This window comes from Macadamia integrifolia, chromosome 2 (genome assembly GCF_013358625.1).
Source record: "Macadamia integrifolia cultivar HAES 741 chromosome 2, SCU_Mint_v3, whole genome shotgun sequence".
Taxonomy (NCBI): domain Eukaryota; kingdom Viridiplantae; phylum Streptophyta; class Magnoliopsida; order Proteales; family Proteaceae; genus Macadamia; species Macadamia integrifolia.
This window is the reverse complement of record NC_056558.1, coordinates 5,670,412-5,682,968: the sequence shown is the minus strand read 5'-3', so window position 1 is coordinate 5,682,968 and position 12,557 is coordinate 5,670,412. Positions and strand designations below refer to the sequence as shown.

At 42.4% G+C, this 12,557-nt stretch overlaps 1 protein-coding gene across 1 annotated transcript in view; it reads left to right on the top strand.

The window, feature by feature from the left end:
• The window catches only part of LOC122088725 (insulin-degrading enzyme-like 1, peroxisomal), a 60,237-nt gene that overhangs the window by 44,387 nt on the left and 3,293 nt on the right, over positions 1-12,557 (top strand). The window contains exon 14 of the mRNA XM_042658049.1: positions 2,246-2,349. Coding sequence (XP_042513983.1) covers positions 2,246-2,349 — 104 coding nt within the window. The remainder of the gene's footprint in view (positions 1-2,245; positions 2,350-12,557) is intronic.

The following is a 12,557-nucleotide window of genomic DNA, read 5'->3' as shown; positions in this document are numbered from 1 at the left end:
CTCCAAAGGCCTGGTTTGAAAAGTTCCGATAGGCCATCCTGAAGAATGGCTATTTCCAAAGTCAGGTTGACCACACTCTGTTCACTAAGCGTGGTAATGGCACTATCACAGCTTTGATTGTCTATGTTGATGACATTGTGGCAACTGGAGATGACAGAACTGAGACAGTCAATCTGAAGAACTATTTAGCCCAACTGTTTGAGCTTAAGGATCTAGGATCCTTTTAGTATTTCCTGGGGATTGAAGTGTCTAGATCCAAGGAGGGCATAAAGATATGCCAAAGGAAGTTTATTCTAGACCTCTTGAAAGAAACGGGAATGTTGGGCTGCAAGCTTGCAAGTTCTCCTATTGAGCAGAATCATAAGCTGGGGGAAGATGCTGGCCCTTCTCTTGTTGTTGCCAGGAAATATCAAAGGCTAGTTGGGAAGCTTATTTATTTGTCCTTGACTCGTCCAAACATTACTTATACAGTGGGGGTGGTGAGTCAGTTTATGCATGCTCCCAAGAGTGGGCACTTGGATGTAGTTTACCACATCCTCCGGTACTTGAAGTCCTCTCTAGGAAAATGACTACTTTTTACCAAGCATAACCACACGAGGATAGAAAGCTTCACTGATGCTGATTGGGCTGGCTCAGTTTCTGATAGGAGATCTACATGAGGCTATTGCACATTTGTAGGTGGAAGAAGCAATCTGTGGTGGCTCGGTCTAGTGCAGAGGCAGAATTTAGAGCCATGGCTCATGGAGTGTGTGAGCTTTTCTAGTTGAGAAGGCTGGTCCAAGAATTGGGTTTTGATACTGAGGCTCCTATGAGGCTTTATTGTGACAACAAGGGTGCCATAAGTATAGCCCACAACCCTGTGCAGTATAACAGGACGAAGCACATAGAGGTGGACAAACACTTCATTAAAGAGAAGATCGACATTGGTTACATATGCACACCTTTTGTGAGGATTGAAAATCAGCTGGCTGATATCTTCACGAAGGGTCTTATTCATCATCAGTTCAGTTCTCTGTTGTCCAAGCTGGGAATGCATGATATTTATTCTCTAGCTCGAGGGGGAGTGTTAGAGATGTTAGTTATGTTACTCTAAAGGGTAGTATTGTAATTTATCTTGTTATGTTCTATTTTCCTTTTCCTCCTTAGGGAGGTATGTGTGATTTCCCTCCTTAGGGAGGTTCGTGTAATACCTTGTAAATATATTAGTAAAGGATTTATTGGTGTATGTGAGATTTCTCTTACAACTCACTATTCCAACATACCATCGATTCCCTCTCTTCTCCGGTTCTCCCTCTTCTACTTCTCCATCTTCTTCCTCATCTCACATCTCGTTGGAGCCTCTTCTACTTCTCCATCTTCTTCCTCATCTCACATCTTCTTGTTCCTCTCCATTCACATATTCTAACTTTCCCTTCCTTGGCTTTCATATATTAGCATGGGGGGTAAGGATGTAATTTCATTTTATTTTAAGTGAATCAATATAGGGGAGAAAAGACCTAGATCCATATCAAGGCCTTCTTTTCCTTTGTGAGGGGTTTGGGTGTTATTTTATTTGTTTTTCTGCTGGGAGGCCATGAGCCTTGGCCCTCAGGGGGCTTGTACCACTGTGTACTAGTGATTTTCCATTAATAATTAAAAAAATATTCATTAAAAAAAATATATATATACCTATGTATGTATGCAAACATTTATTTGCACCAAATCTTCACTGCAGTTTCAGTCCAATTAGTGAAATGCTAAGATTTCTTTTTCTGGGTGTGAACCGAAATGTTCACTGAAAATGGCATTTCCAATTTAGGATTCATCTCAGACATTACTTAGAGTTAAACTTTAGTTCACTGGTCTGGAGGGAAAAGAAAAATACCCATAACTACCAAAATAATAGTTTAAAGAAAATTTAAGCATTTAAATTATGCTGTTATGCACATTGAATAGGGAGTTTACTTACAAAGGAAGTCACCTTTGACATTTGTCCAATGGTTGAAGGTATGTTAAAAATACAAAACGGGTACTGAATTTGACGTGTTGAAAATTTGTGAATCTGCTTGTGCACATTTGTTGTTTGTCCTCTCAAAGTACAGTAGTATTAGAATAGTTTAGTTTTTTCAGCTTGAATCTAGTGTCTGAGCAATTAGGAACTGTCATTTCTCTAATCTATCTTCTTTGTTAGTTGGATATATATTTTTTTACCTTCTGAGTTTTGAATAAGCTGCTTTCTGTATAATGCCTAAAAATATCTTTTCAGCTATATCCCCCAAAAGATTGGCTAGGGGCATCATCCTTGCCTTCTAACTTCAGTCCAGGAACCATTCAGATGGTATTAGATGAGCTTACTCCAGACAATGTCAGGTAAAATTTTAACATTTTATTTTTACCATTTTATTTGAACCTATGTTAACTGGTAACTTTGTGTGTCAGGGATTTTTTTGTGATTGCATTAGGGAAAAGAATTGCCATGACACCAGTGCAGATTCTTGCACATGCTCTCACACATCTCTCTCATTAAAACCCGTACTGGATGATTCCTTTTCCATCCCCCTCATTGGTGGGAACTGCACTATGGTGTCGCAGCGCTCCCTCTCCCTTTGCATTGTTATGGTTTTCCCCCATCTCTTACATGGTTCCCCCCATTTAAAAGACCACAGATGCAGGCGGATCCTTATCTTGAAGCCCAAATTGATTGCCTTTGCATTATTACGGTTTTCCCCATCAGGAATTTTATTTTAGTTCTGGGCTCCTTAGGGTGCCTTGTTTACTCTTTTTTTTAGTTATTTGATTTTTAGTGACATTAGGAGATAGTGCTACGTCTGGTAGGAGTAGAACTGTGGAAGTTTAAGTTAATTCCTGTTTCCTGTTGGTTCGTTTCACTATTTGAAGTTGCAATGGGTATATAACTTAATCCTATTCAATGCTGGAGTTTGATTTTATAGTTCTACAAATAAAAAAGTTGTGACCATACCTTTAGAGCCATTGAAATTTAGTTTTGCGTAGTTGAAAATGATTGTCTGGTGGTGTTGGTATACTGTGAATGGATGGATTTCCAATGGAACCAAGGTGGATTACTTGGTAGGTCAGCTGGATTCCTACCCTTTTTTCTCTCTCCCTTCCCATCTGGTTAATTAATCCTTCAATCTTCCAGCCCTGTTTTTCAGTTATGCAACAGCGAATTCCAGAAGTTCTCTGCATAGATGATTGGCTGGGTCTTGGTTTCCAATTCAATTCTTGCAGATGCGAATGAGTGACCCATTCCATGTTTGGGCGGGTTTGGGCCTAGGAACATGGTTTAAGGTCTTAGTTTCTCCATGGTTTCCCCCAGGCTCAGATCTGGTGAGATCTCGGCGAAATCTGGTATTTTATGACAGGAAATTTATGAACTCTCGATGGCCATATGGCCAAGTTAGGTCTTGAAACTTGTCACCCAACCTATTTTTGACATTCTAAACATTAGATTTAAAAAAAATCAAACCCAAAATGGTACTTTTGACTTCGGACCCTAGTTTGGTAGTCTACGCTGTATACAGTCTCTACCCTAGGCTATTCTACACAATTTTTTGTACTAGTAGAATGCAAATAACTCACGTAAAACAACTTAAATAAGCATTAGGAATTAAAAGACATAAAATTTTAAACCATTTAATAAGTTAGACATCATACATTGTTGAATCACATACATTAGATTTTTACTGAGAGTCACATATATTAGAATAAACAATAGTACAATGCAAGTGGATGACTCACCTTATGCCCATTCTAGAATCCTAGACTCCTAGTAATGAAACATTTGGCTGGTAGGATCATAACCACTATATTGTTCCTAATGGCGAATCAAGTTTTTCTCCAATTGAATCATAAAAGTTGGGTAAGATTTTGTTTTTTTGAGCAAAAAATCCTCTTGTTCCAAGATTCTTTGGGTAAGATTTGGCCCAAAAGGGTACAAATAGGAGATGTGAGGTAGTTTTCTTCACAAACAGGCTAAAAATAGTCAAGATATCCGAGATTGGGTCGAAACTAGTAGAGATAACAGAGATTTTGCTGAGATACCGAAACCTCGGTCAAGATATTGTATTATTTGCATCTTGCATGCCGTTCATCTTGAGATCTCTCAAAACTGAGATATTTCCGAGATCTCAGCGAGATCTTGTACGCTTAGGAATAGTCTGGCCCAGCCCATGCCTAGAGTCCCTGTGAAGTTAAGTATATCCTAAAAGCATACAACTCAAGACACCTCAATTGGCCTGAAGCCTGGCGTGTCTTGCACTCTTGGTGGGGCTTAATTCCAAGGTTTTAATTATACGTATTGGGTTTCGAATGGGAGAGATGCAATATACATTAAAGATATGCAGTGAAATGGTCGATAAATGCATGAAAATGCTAAGGATAAATGCAAAATATAGTTTTGAAGCATCAAACACTATAAATAAGCAATATGTAAAATATACAACACGCAACAACAACTCAACTTATCCCAACTAAATGGGATCGACTACATGGATCCTTACCCCCAATCAGCTCTATTTGAGGTAATATTTGATATAAGTCCTCATTTACCATGTCTTTCCTCACCACTTCTCCCAGAGTCATTTTAGGTTTAACCTTGGGTCTTTTGTCTCCTTCAATCTGAAACAAATAAATCCTTCTTACTAGAGCATATAAAGGCCTCCGTTGAACATGGACATGCCACCTCAAACGATTTCCTTGTAGCTTCTCATGTATTGGAGCTACTCCAAAGTCAACTCTAATTTGAACAAGGTTGTCAAAGCATTGCCTAGGCATCTTGGCTACTTTTTTTGTCAGGTGCGTTGGGTGTTTAGGCGCCTTGTTGGTGTCGCCTTAATTTTTTACCCTCCTCAATTGCCTTGGTTTGCCTAGCGCTTTGACAACTATGAATTTGAATATTCCTTACTTATGCTTCCTAGTTTTGCCATTCTTAATTGCTCAATATTCTGCACCGCAGATCATAGCTGGTTGTATTACTGTCCTATAAATTTATTCTGTGAGTTTTATAGGATTACGTCAATCACACAACACTCCGAATGCACCTCTCCACTTCATCCATCCTATTTTATTTTTCTATAAAACATCATCCTCTATATCACCTTTTTTATTTGTGATTGAGCCCAATCACCTAAAATGTATCATATATAAAAATGAAAACAAAAGTATGAAGGGGTAACTGCACTCAATTGATTATGAATAAAGGATGAGATTTCTTGAATACTAATACCAAAGGCCATAGTTTTTAAGGCGGTAAGGCGACGGAGGCGTTTGAGGGTCTTTCGGAGCGCCTTAGCAATAAGGCGGGCATAAAGCGTCGCCTTATTGACTAAAGCGTTCATGTGTAATTTTTTTTTATAAAAGCAATCTATTTGGCTCAAATCCTAGTTGAATCTTATTACTCATATGTTAAATAAATATTAAAGGATCATATTTATACCAATGTAAGATATTCATTAAGAAAACAAATCAATAAAGTGAATAAAATTAGTTCATCTTCATCAATCATCAATCGTCACTCATCAATCATCAATCATCAATCATCAATCATCAATCATCAATCATCAATCATCAATCATCAATCATATTAACATATATAAATACATAATTATGAAATAAAATTATAAATATAAAGAAAAGAAGACATAAAAAATACAAGTCTTTATTATACTTACCTCTATGATGCCAAAATGAGTGTCTAAGCCCTAAGGTCATCCACTATATTTCTACTCCTGTCAAAGAAGAATGAAGCTCACCGCTGCCAGAGCAAATGGTCGCTTGGATCAGTGGTTCTTCCTTATTCCTTGATTCCTTCTCAAAGCCCTTTCTTAAAACCCTTGACAAAATCCAAACCCTGTCTGTGAATCGTGTTTTTGTTTTGTTTGTTTTGGTTATTTTTGGTGGAGCAAAGCTGATCCCATACATCTCAAGTGTTAACAAAACCATACACCTACCAATAAAAAATCTATATTTGGAATCTTCATCATGTAATTTTAAAATATTTTTTTAAAAAAAAAAAAAAAAACCCCATAAGGCGCCACTTCACATAAGGTGGAGCATTGCCTTACCATCTCTAGACCGCATTAGCGACAAGGCGTTGCTAAGGCGTCGCCTTACTAGCGCCTTAAAAACTATGCCAAAGCCATTGAATCCCCCATCTGCTCCTTCCTCTGGAAAGGTAATGATTCCTCCAAATTTCTCTACCCTATCAGTTGTGCTTCCATTTGCCTCCCTAAATCCGAAGGAGGGTTAGCATAAAGACGCATAAAGGAAACTCTGTGGGCATCCTCAAGCTCATTTGGAAGATTGCTTCCAAGCAAAATTCCATTTGGGTCTCTTGGGTCTGCTCTTCCCTCCTCAAGGATGATTCCCTTTGGGCTGCTTTTCCAGGCTCTGATGCCTCTTGGGTTTGGCATAACATTTTTAACATGAGATGCACTGCTCTCGGAGCTATCGCCACTTCCATTGGCAATGGCTCCTCTACCTCCCTCTGATTTGATCCCTGTCATCCCTCAGGTATTCTCTCCTCTTCCATCAGCCCTTGAGTTATTTACTCCTCTGACTTGGGTAGAAATGCCCTCATCTCCTCTATTATCTCTTTAGTTGGCTGGTCCCCTCCCTCGCCCCCTCCCACCTTACGGATATTTGGCCTTCCCTTCCCCCCTTCCTTTGGCCATAGGGGAAGAGAAGACAAAACCATCGCCTTCTCCCTCGAGTTCTTTCACCTCTTCCTCGGCTTGGGACTTTGTCTGTTCCAAAGGTCCGCTCGTCCTTTAGCGCAAAACCATCTAGTTCAAGGGACATGTCCCTCGTCACAGCTTCACAACTTGGTGCGCCATCCTCAACTGCCTCCCGACATAGTCCTTCCTCATCCATCGCCACATCCATGTTCCCCTTCTTGCTGACTTTACTGGAACAGTTCTGAGGATGTAGACCACCTATTCTTCTCCTGCCCTTTCTCCTCTGTCGTATAGAAGAGAGTTCATAAGCACTGCTGGCCTTCTAACAGAAGAATCCTCCCCCTTAGTTGAGAATGGATTTGCGTTGATATGACGTTTGGTGGATCTACCATTTGCAACATTGTCAGAAAGCTTGCATTCTGTGCCACCATTTCCCACTTGTGTATGGAGCGTAATCTTCGTAGATGGATGTCCAAATCTTGGCCTTTTGATATGATTTGGAAGGCCATCTACTTTGATGTTAACTCCAAACTTGCTTCCCTTCATCATCGCACAATTAGAGACATCCCAAGGAACATGCTTTTTGTTGTCTCCTAGGGCCTCCCCTCCTCTATCATTCCCCCCCCTATGCGATGGATTGACTTTTTGTAGCGGCTCCCCCTTGTTTCCTCTTGTAGGGTTTGTTCCCCCTTTCTTGTTGGCTTTTGCCTCCCCCTTCCCCCCTTGTATATTCTTTCCTCTCGTAATTAAATTTTTATTCATTAAAAAAAAAAAAAAAATACAATAGAGGGCTATGGATGGTTCAAGTCAGAGTTGGAAGTGGTCTCAGGTATAGGTGCAACCAAGACGATGTGGTGCATAGACCGAACATATGTGTAATACTACCCCTAGTCAAAATACTGATGGTAGTGTGACCAAGGTTTAATGTATCAACACCTAATAACACTAAAATGAAGATTTTGGCTAGGAACCTCTTATTTATTATATCAAGCACTTAAAGAGATGCATGTCTGACCTGAACCCTCCCATGCCCAACCTCCTTCCAACGGTTTCAGCGTCGGACCCTCTCCCCCTCCTCCTTGTCCACTCTCAAACCAGCTAGCTCTTTCCTCCCCTTCTGTCAACATTGCCTCCGCAGACCCCTGTATCTCCCTCTCTTCCTCCATTCCTAAACCTTGGAACCAAATTGTCTCCTCCTTGTCTCCCTCCCACCCCTCCAATGTTGGCCACTCCCTTCGTTTTGTTCGCCCCACCATCATCGATGACAAGATAGTGGGCCTTTTCCCTTCAGGTCTCTTTGAGCATGAGATATCTAGGTGGAAGTCCTACTTGATAGGGCACTTCCTTGGTAGCTGACTGCCATTCACCGTCATCAAAACTTCACTTTCCAATCAATGGAAACTTAATGGTTTGGTGTCTACCTATTTGCTGGACAATGACATTTTCATATTTAATTTCTCTGAGGAAACTGACAAGATCACTGCCCTTGAAGGAGGGCCATGGCAAGTAGCAACAAAACTTATTTTCCTATGCCAATGGGACAAATACTCTGTCTTGAGCAAAACAGATCTTCAATCCATTCCCATCTGGGTTGCCCTCCCAAACTTGCCTTTCCATTTCTAGTGTGCCAAAGGCCTGAGCATTGTTGGTTTAGTAATTGGGAAGCCACTCTACTCAGACCACAGAACCAAGGTGATGGACAGGATAGCCTATGCAAGAATATGCATTGAAATCTTGGCTGAAGCCTCTCTAGCTTCCACGATCACTATCTTCGATGATGGTCACTCCTTTAACCAGGTTGTCCACTATGAGTGGCTTCCTCCGTAATGCACCCACTGTAAGGGTTTTGGCCACCACTCAAGCCTATGCATTCCCATTGTTCCTGCAAATCTCTTAGTTGAATCTGAGAACCTTGAAGCTCCTGTTGCTAGCTCTCAAAAGCCCCCTCTACGGCTGGATCTCCATCCTCGAACCCTGCAAGAGGAAAAAGAATCCCTCGTAATCGCCATCGCAGGAAACATGGTTGTATGGTCATTCCGAATATTGCCGCCAATGGTTCTCCATCTGGTCGTGCAGCATCCATCGGTCCTTCTGACTACCACCGAGAGATCGCTGGATCAAATAGGTTCTCCTTGCTGACAACCCACTCTAGCTCTGACGAAGACTCTGCTGCCTTGTTTGGTTTGATGAAGACCCTTACACCCGATCCTCTATGAGATTCTGCTTTGAGAAATTCCTCGGGTGTTGTTGCTGATGGTGCTCTAGCGTGCCATGTCTCTGGTGCAAGCAGTCCTCGCCTCCCTGATCTCCATCGACACGATCCTGATATCACCACTGATGCCATCTCTCTTCCCTTCACTTTCAATCCTCTCCATCCCCATCCTCCCTTTACCGATTTCCCCCTTTTGAGGGTCGTCCATCTCATCTGTCACCCACTCCGTAGCTATCCACTTAATCTCCAACCTATACCACTCCAACCCAATCCCACCCCAAACCAACCGGTTCTTTCCTCAACCTACTGATATCCATTCTAATTCTACCACTCCCACCCTACCCATCTACACTGCTCCAAATGACCCAACCCACCTACCTATTAACCCATCCTTTTCACCCGCTTCCTCTGCGAGGATCTCTTCCTCCCACCTTCCTTCTGCCTCCTTTGGTCCAAGTCCCCCTTTGCCTTCTATTAGGGTGTAGCAACCTGCTGCTGTCGATGAAGCTCTCAGGTCCATCCAAGCCCATCCTAGATAACACCCTTTACTCAGCCACTACATTTAATGGCATGTCGGATCATCTTTCTACTGTTGCTGTTACGCCAGTCCTGTCCACTGCCAATCATCCCCTACAGCCACCACGTCCTTGGCGCTCTTTGGACATGCCTTGACAGCCACCTTGCCCTCTTCTTTGGCTTTCCCAGTCACTGATCAGGAAGTTCTCAGGTCCACACAGGCCCTTCCTGTGTGAATTCCATCCACTAAAACTACTCCTTCTGCCTCTGCGGAAGATCGAGTTAACAGCCATGGGTCTCTCATGACCTCGTAGGCCCACATCTTGCGACCTCTAATACTGTCGGCCTTGCCCCTTGCATTGATAATGCCTCCCCTGTCATCCGCCAAAAGCGCTTGTCCAAGTCAACCAGCAAAGCTTCCCTGGCCAAGTCTACCAGCAGTTCTTGCCAAAGCTCCCGCATGTCTGCATCCTCTAAGAGCTCATGGACATCCAATCCTTCTCCCTTAAAGGAATATAGTTGCCGAACGAAAGCAAGCCCTCCTTTGGTAACCTCTCTTACTCTCAAGAGTTATTGCCCCCTCCTACTCGCCCCAGTGACCCTTTGGACTGTCTAGAATGTTCGGGGCTTGAATTCCCTAGCTAAAAAATCCACCGTCCGATCACATCCTCTCTCATTCTAATTTTTGTTGCCTTTTAGAAACCAAGGTCCTTGAGCCCAATGCCTCTTGCATTGCCAATTCAATTGCCCCTAACTAGTCTCTCATCCAACTACTCCCATTCCCCCTCTAGCCACATTTGGATCCTTTGGAATCCTTTTATGTTATTGTCACCTCCTCCCAATTCATTCACCCCTCCATCTCTTATCCCTCAGGAGCCCACAACTGCTTCTTCACATCTACCTATGCTCTTTAACTGTTCCCCTAAAAGGCTCCCTCTTTGGTCTGATCTCTACTCCATTGTCCAATCGGTTGGATCCCTCCCTTAGGGAGCCGCATGTAATTTTAATATGGTTTGTTTTAGTCATGAAAAGATAGGGGGTGACCCTTATTGATCTTTTTCCTGACCCTTTCAATGATTGCATTGATGACATTGATATGAATGATTTGAGATTGGTCTAGAACTAAGATGACTTGGCACAATCGCTGCTGTGGGGCCAATAGGGTTGCGTGCAAACTTGATCGGGCTCTTGTCAATGAAGCTTGGATCACCAATTTTCCCTCTTCCCACTGCACCTTTGACCTCCTTGGTATCTCAGACCACAACCCCATTTCCATTCATGTGCGCCCCCATATCTCCTTTGGCCTGAAGCCCTTCAAGTTTTTTGACATGTGGTCCTGTCATCTGGATTTTCCTTCTATTGTTAACCTTGCTTGGTCCATCCTGGTGCAAGCCTTCTCCTACCCGTCATTGCTTTCGCCAAGAAGCTTAAAATTGTCAAGGCTCCTCTCAAATCTAACTCCTCTTGCTTTGGTAACATTTCCTGTTGGGTCACCTTGTGCAAAGATAATTCCATCTCCATTCAGTCTAGGCTCCAATCTGATCTCCTCAACACTGCCCTCGCAGAAGAGGGAAATATTGTCTCCATTGAGCTTTCCTCCCTTCTTGTACAAGAAGAGAGCTTGTTCCGGCAGAAATCCAGAATTAAATGGCTTGAGCTTGCTGACTCCAATTCGGATTTCTTCCATCATTCCCTTAAAGCCAGAATCAATGCAAACTCCATTCAGCTGCTTACCTCTCACCTTGATGGTTCCTCCCTTTCCAACCTTGAGAACATTAAAGTATAAGCCGTCTCCCACTACACTGAGTTGTTCCACCTTGTCCATCAATCCCCCAACAATCAGTTCACATCTGACCTTCTCAATAAATTCATTCCTTACCACCTCCACCCCTCTCTCCAAGTCATCCCCTTTGAGGATAAAATCATTGCTGCCATCCTCTCCCATAAAGCCAATAAAGTGCCCAGTTCTGATGGATTCAGCATAGGCATCTTCTCTTCATGTTGGAGTACCACCAGGTTAGACCTAATTTTGGCTGTCCGCAACTTCTTCCTCAATCCTAACGAAATCCGAGAAATCAACCATACCTTCTTATGCCTTATTCCTAAAATTGCTAAAGCTTTCTCCATGTCGGATGTTAGACCATCTCTCTTTTGCAACCTTATGTACAAATTTGTTGCCAAAATCTTGTTCAATAGAATCCAATTTGTATCAACTCTTTAGTCAGTGCTAACCAATCTGCCTTCATTGCTGGGAGAAGCATTGTAGATACATTATTCTTTGCCACGAAATTGTTTGTGGATTTGACAAAAAAACTCAATCCTCTGCTGTTCTCTTAAATATCGACATCCATAAAGCTTTTGACTCCATCAGATGGGATTTTATCTCCAAAGTCCTGCTTCAAATGTCTTTCCCTCCAATTTTTGTGCACTAGATCTACACTTGCATCTCTATTGTCTGCTTCTCTATCCTCGTCAATGGTAGTTCGGCTGGGTACTTTCCCTTTGGTGTTAGTATCTGCCAAGGGTGCCCTCTCTCCCTTCCTCTTCTCCATTGCCCTTGACTTCTTCCTTAGATCCATCCAATCCTCCACTGATCTCCGCCTTATCTCTCCTATCCCTAAGTGTAAATCTCTTCTCACCCACTTAGATTTTGCTAATGATCTCTTGATCTTCTCCATAGCTTATCCTCTCTCCATATCCTCCATCATGTCCTCCACCTTTTTGCGCAACTCTCTGGTCTTCACATCAATCTCCTTAAATCCCACCTCTCTCTTTGGAGTATCAGAAACCACCAAATCCCTTCTCAGCTCACCGGCTTCACTCTTGGTTCCCTCCCAGTCAAATACCTAGAGCTTCCCCCTATTATTGCACTTCTCATCGCCCACCACTGCTCTCTTATGCTTGATTTTATCAGGAAAAGACTCTAACAGTCCAACTCTGGAAAGGGAAGCTGCTCTCCTATGCGGGTCTGAAGCTCACCAGATCTGTGCTCTAGTCCATATATCTCTACTGGTCTGGTGTCTTTGCTATCCCCCATTTCACCATCAATCCATTGAGTCTCTCTTATGCTCCTTCCTTTGGAAAGATTCTGACTCTACAAGATTCCTTCACCCCCTCATCTAGGCCTTTGTTTGCCTCCCCAAACATGAAGAAGG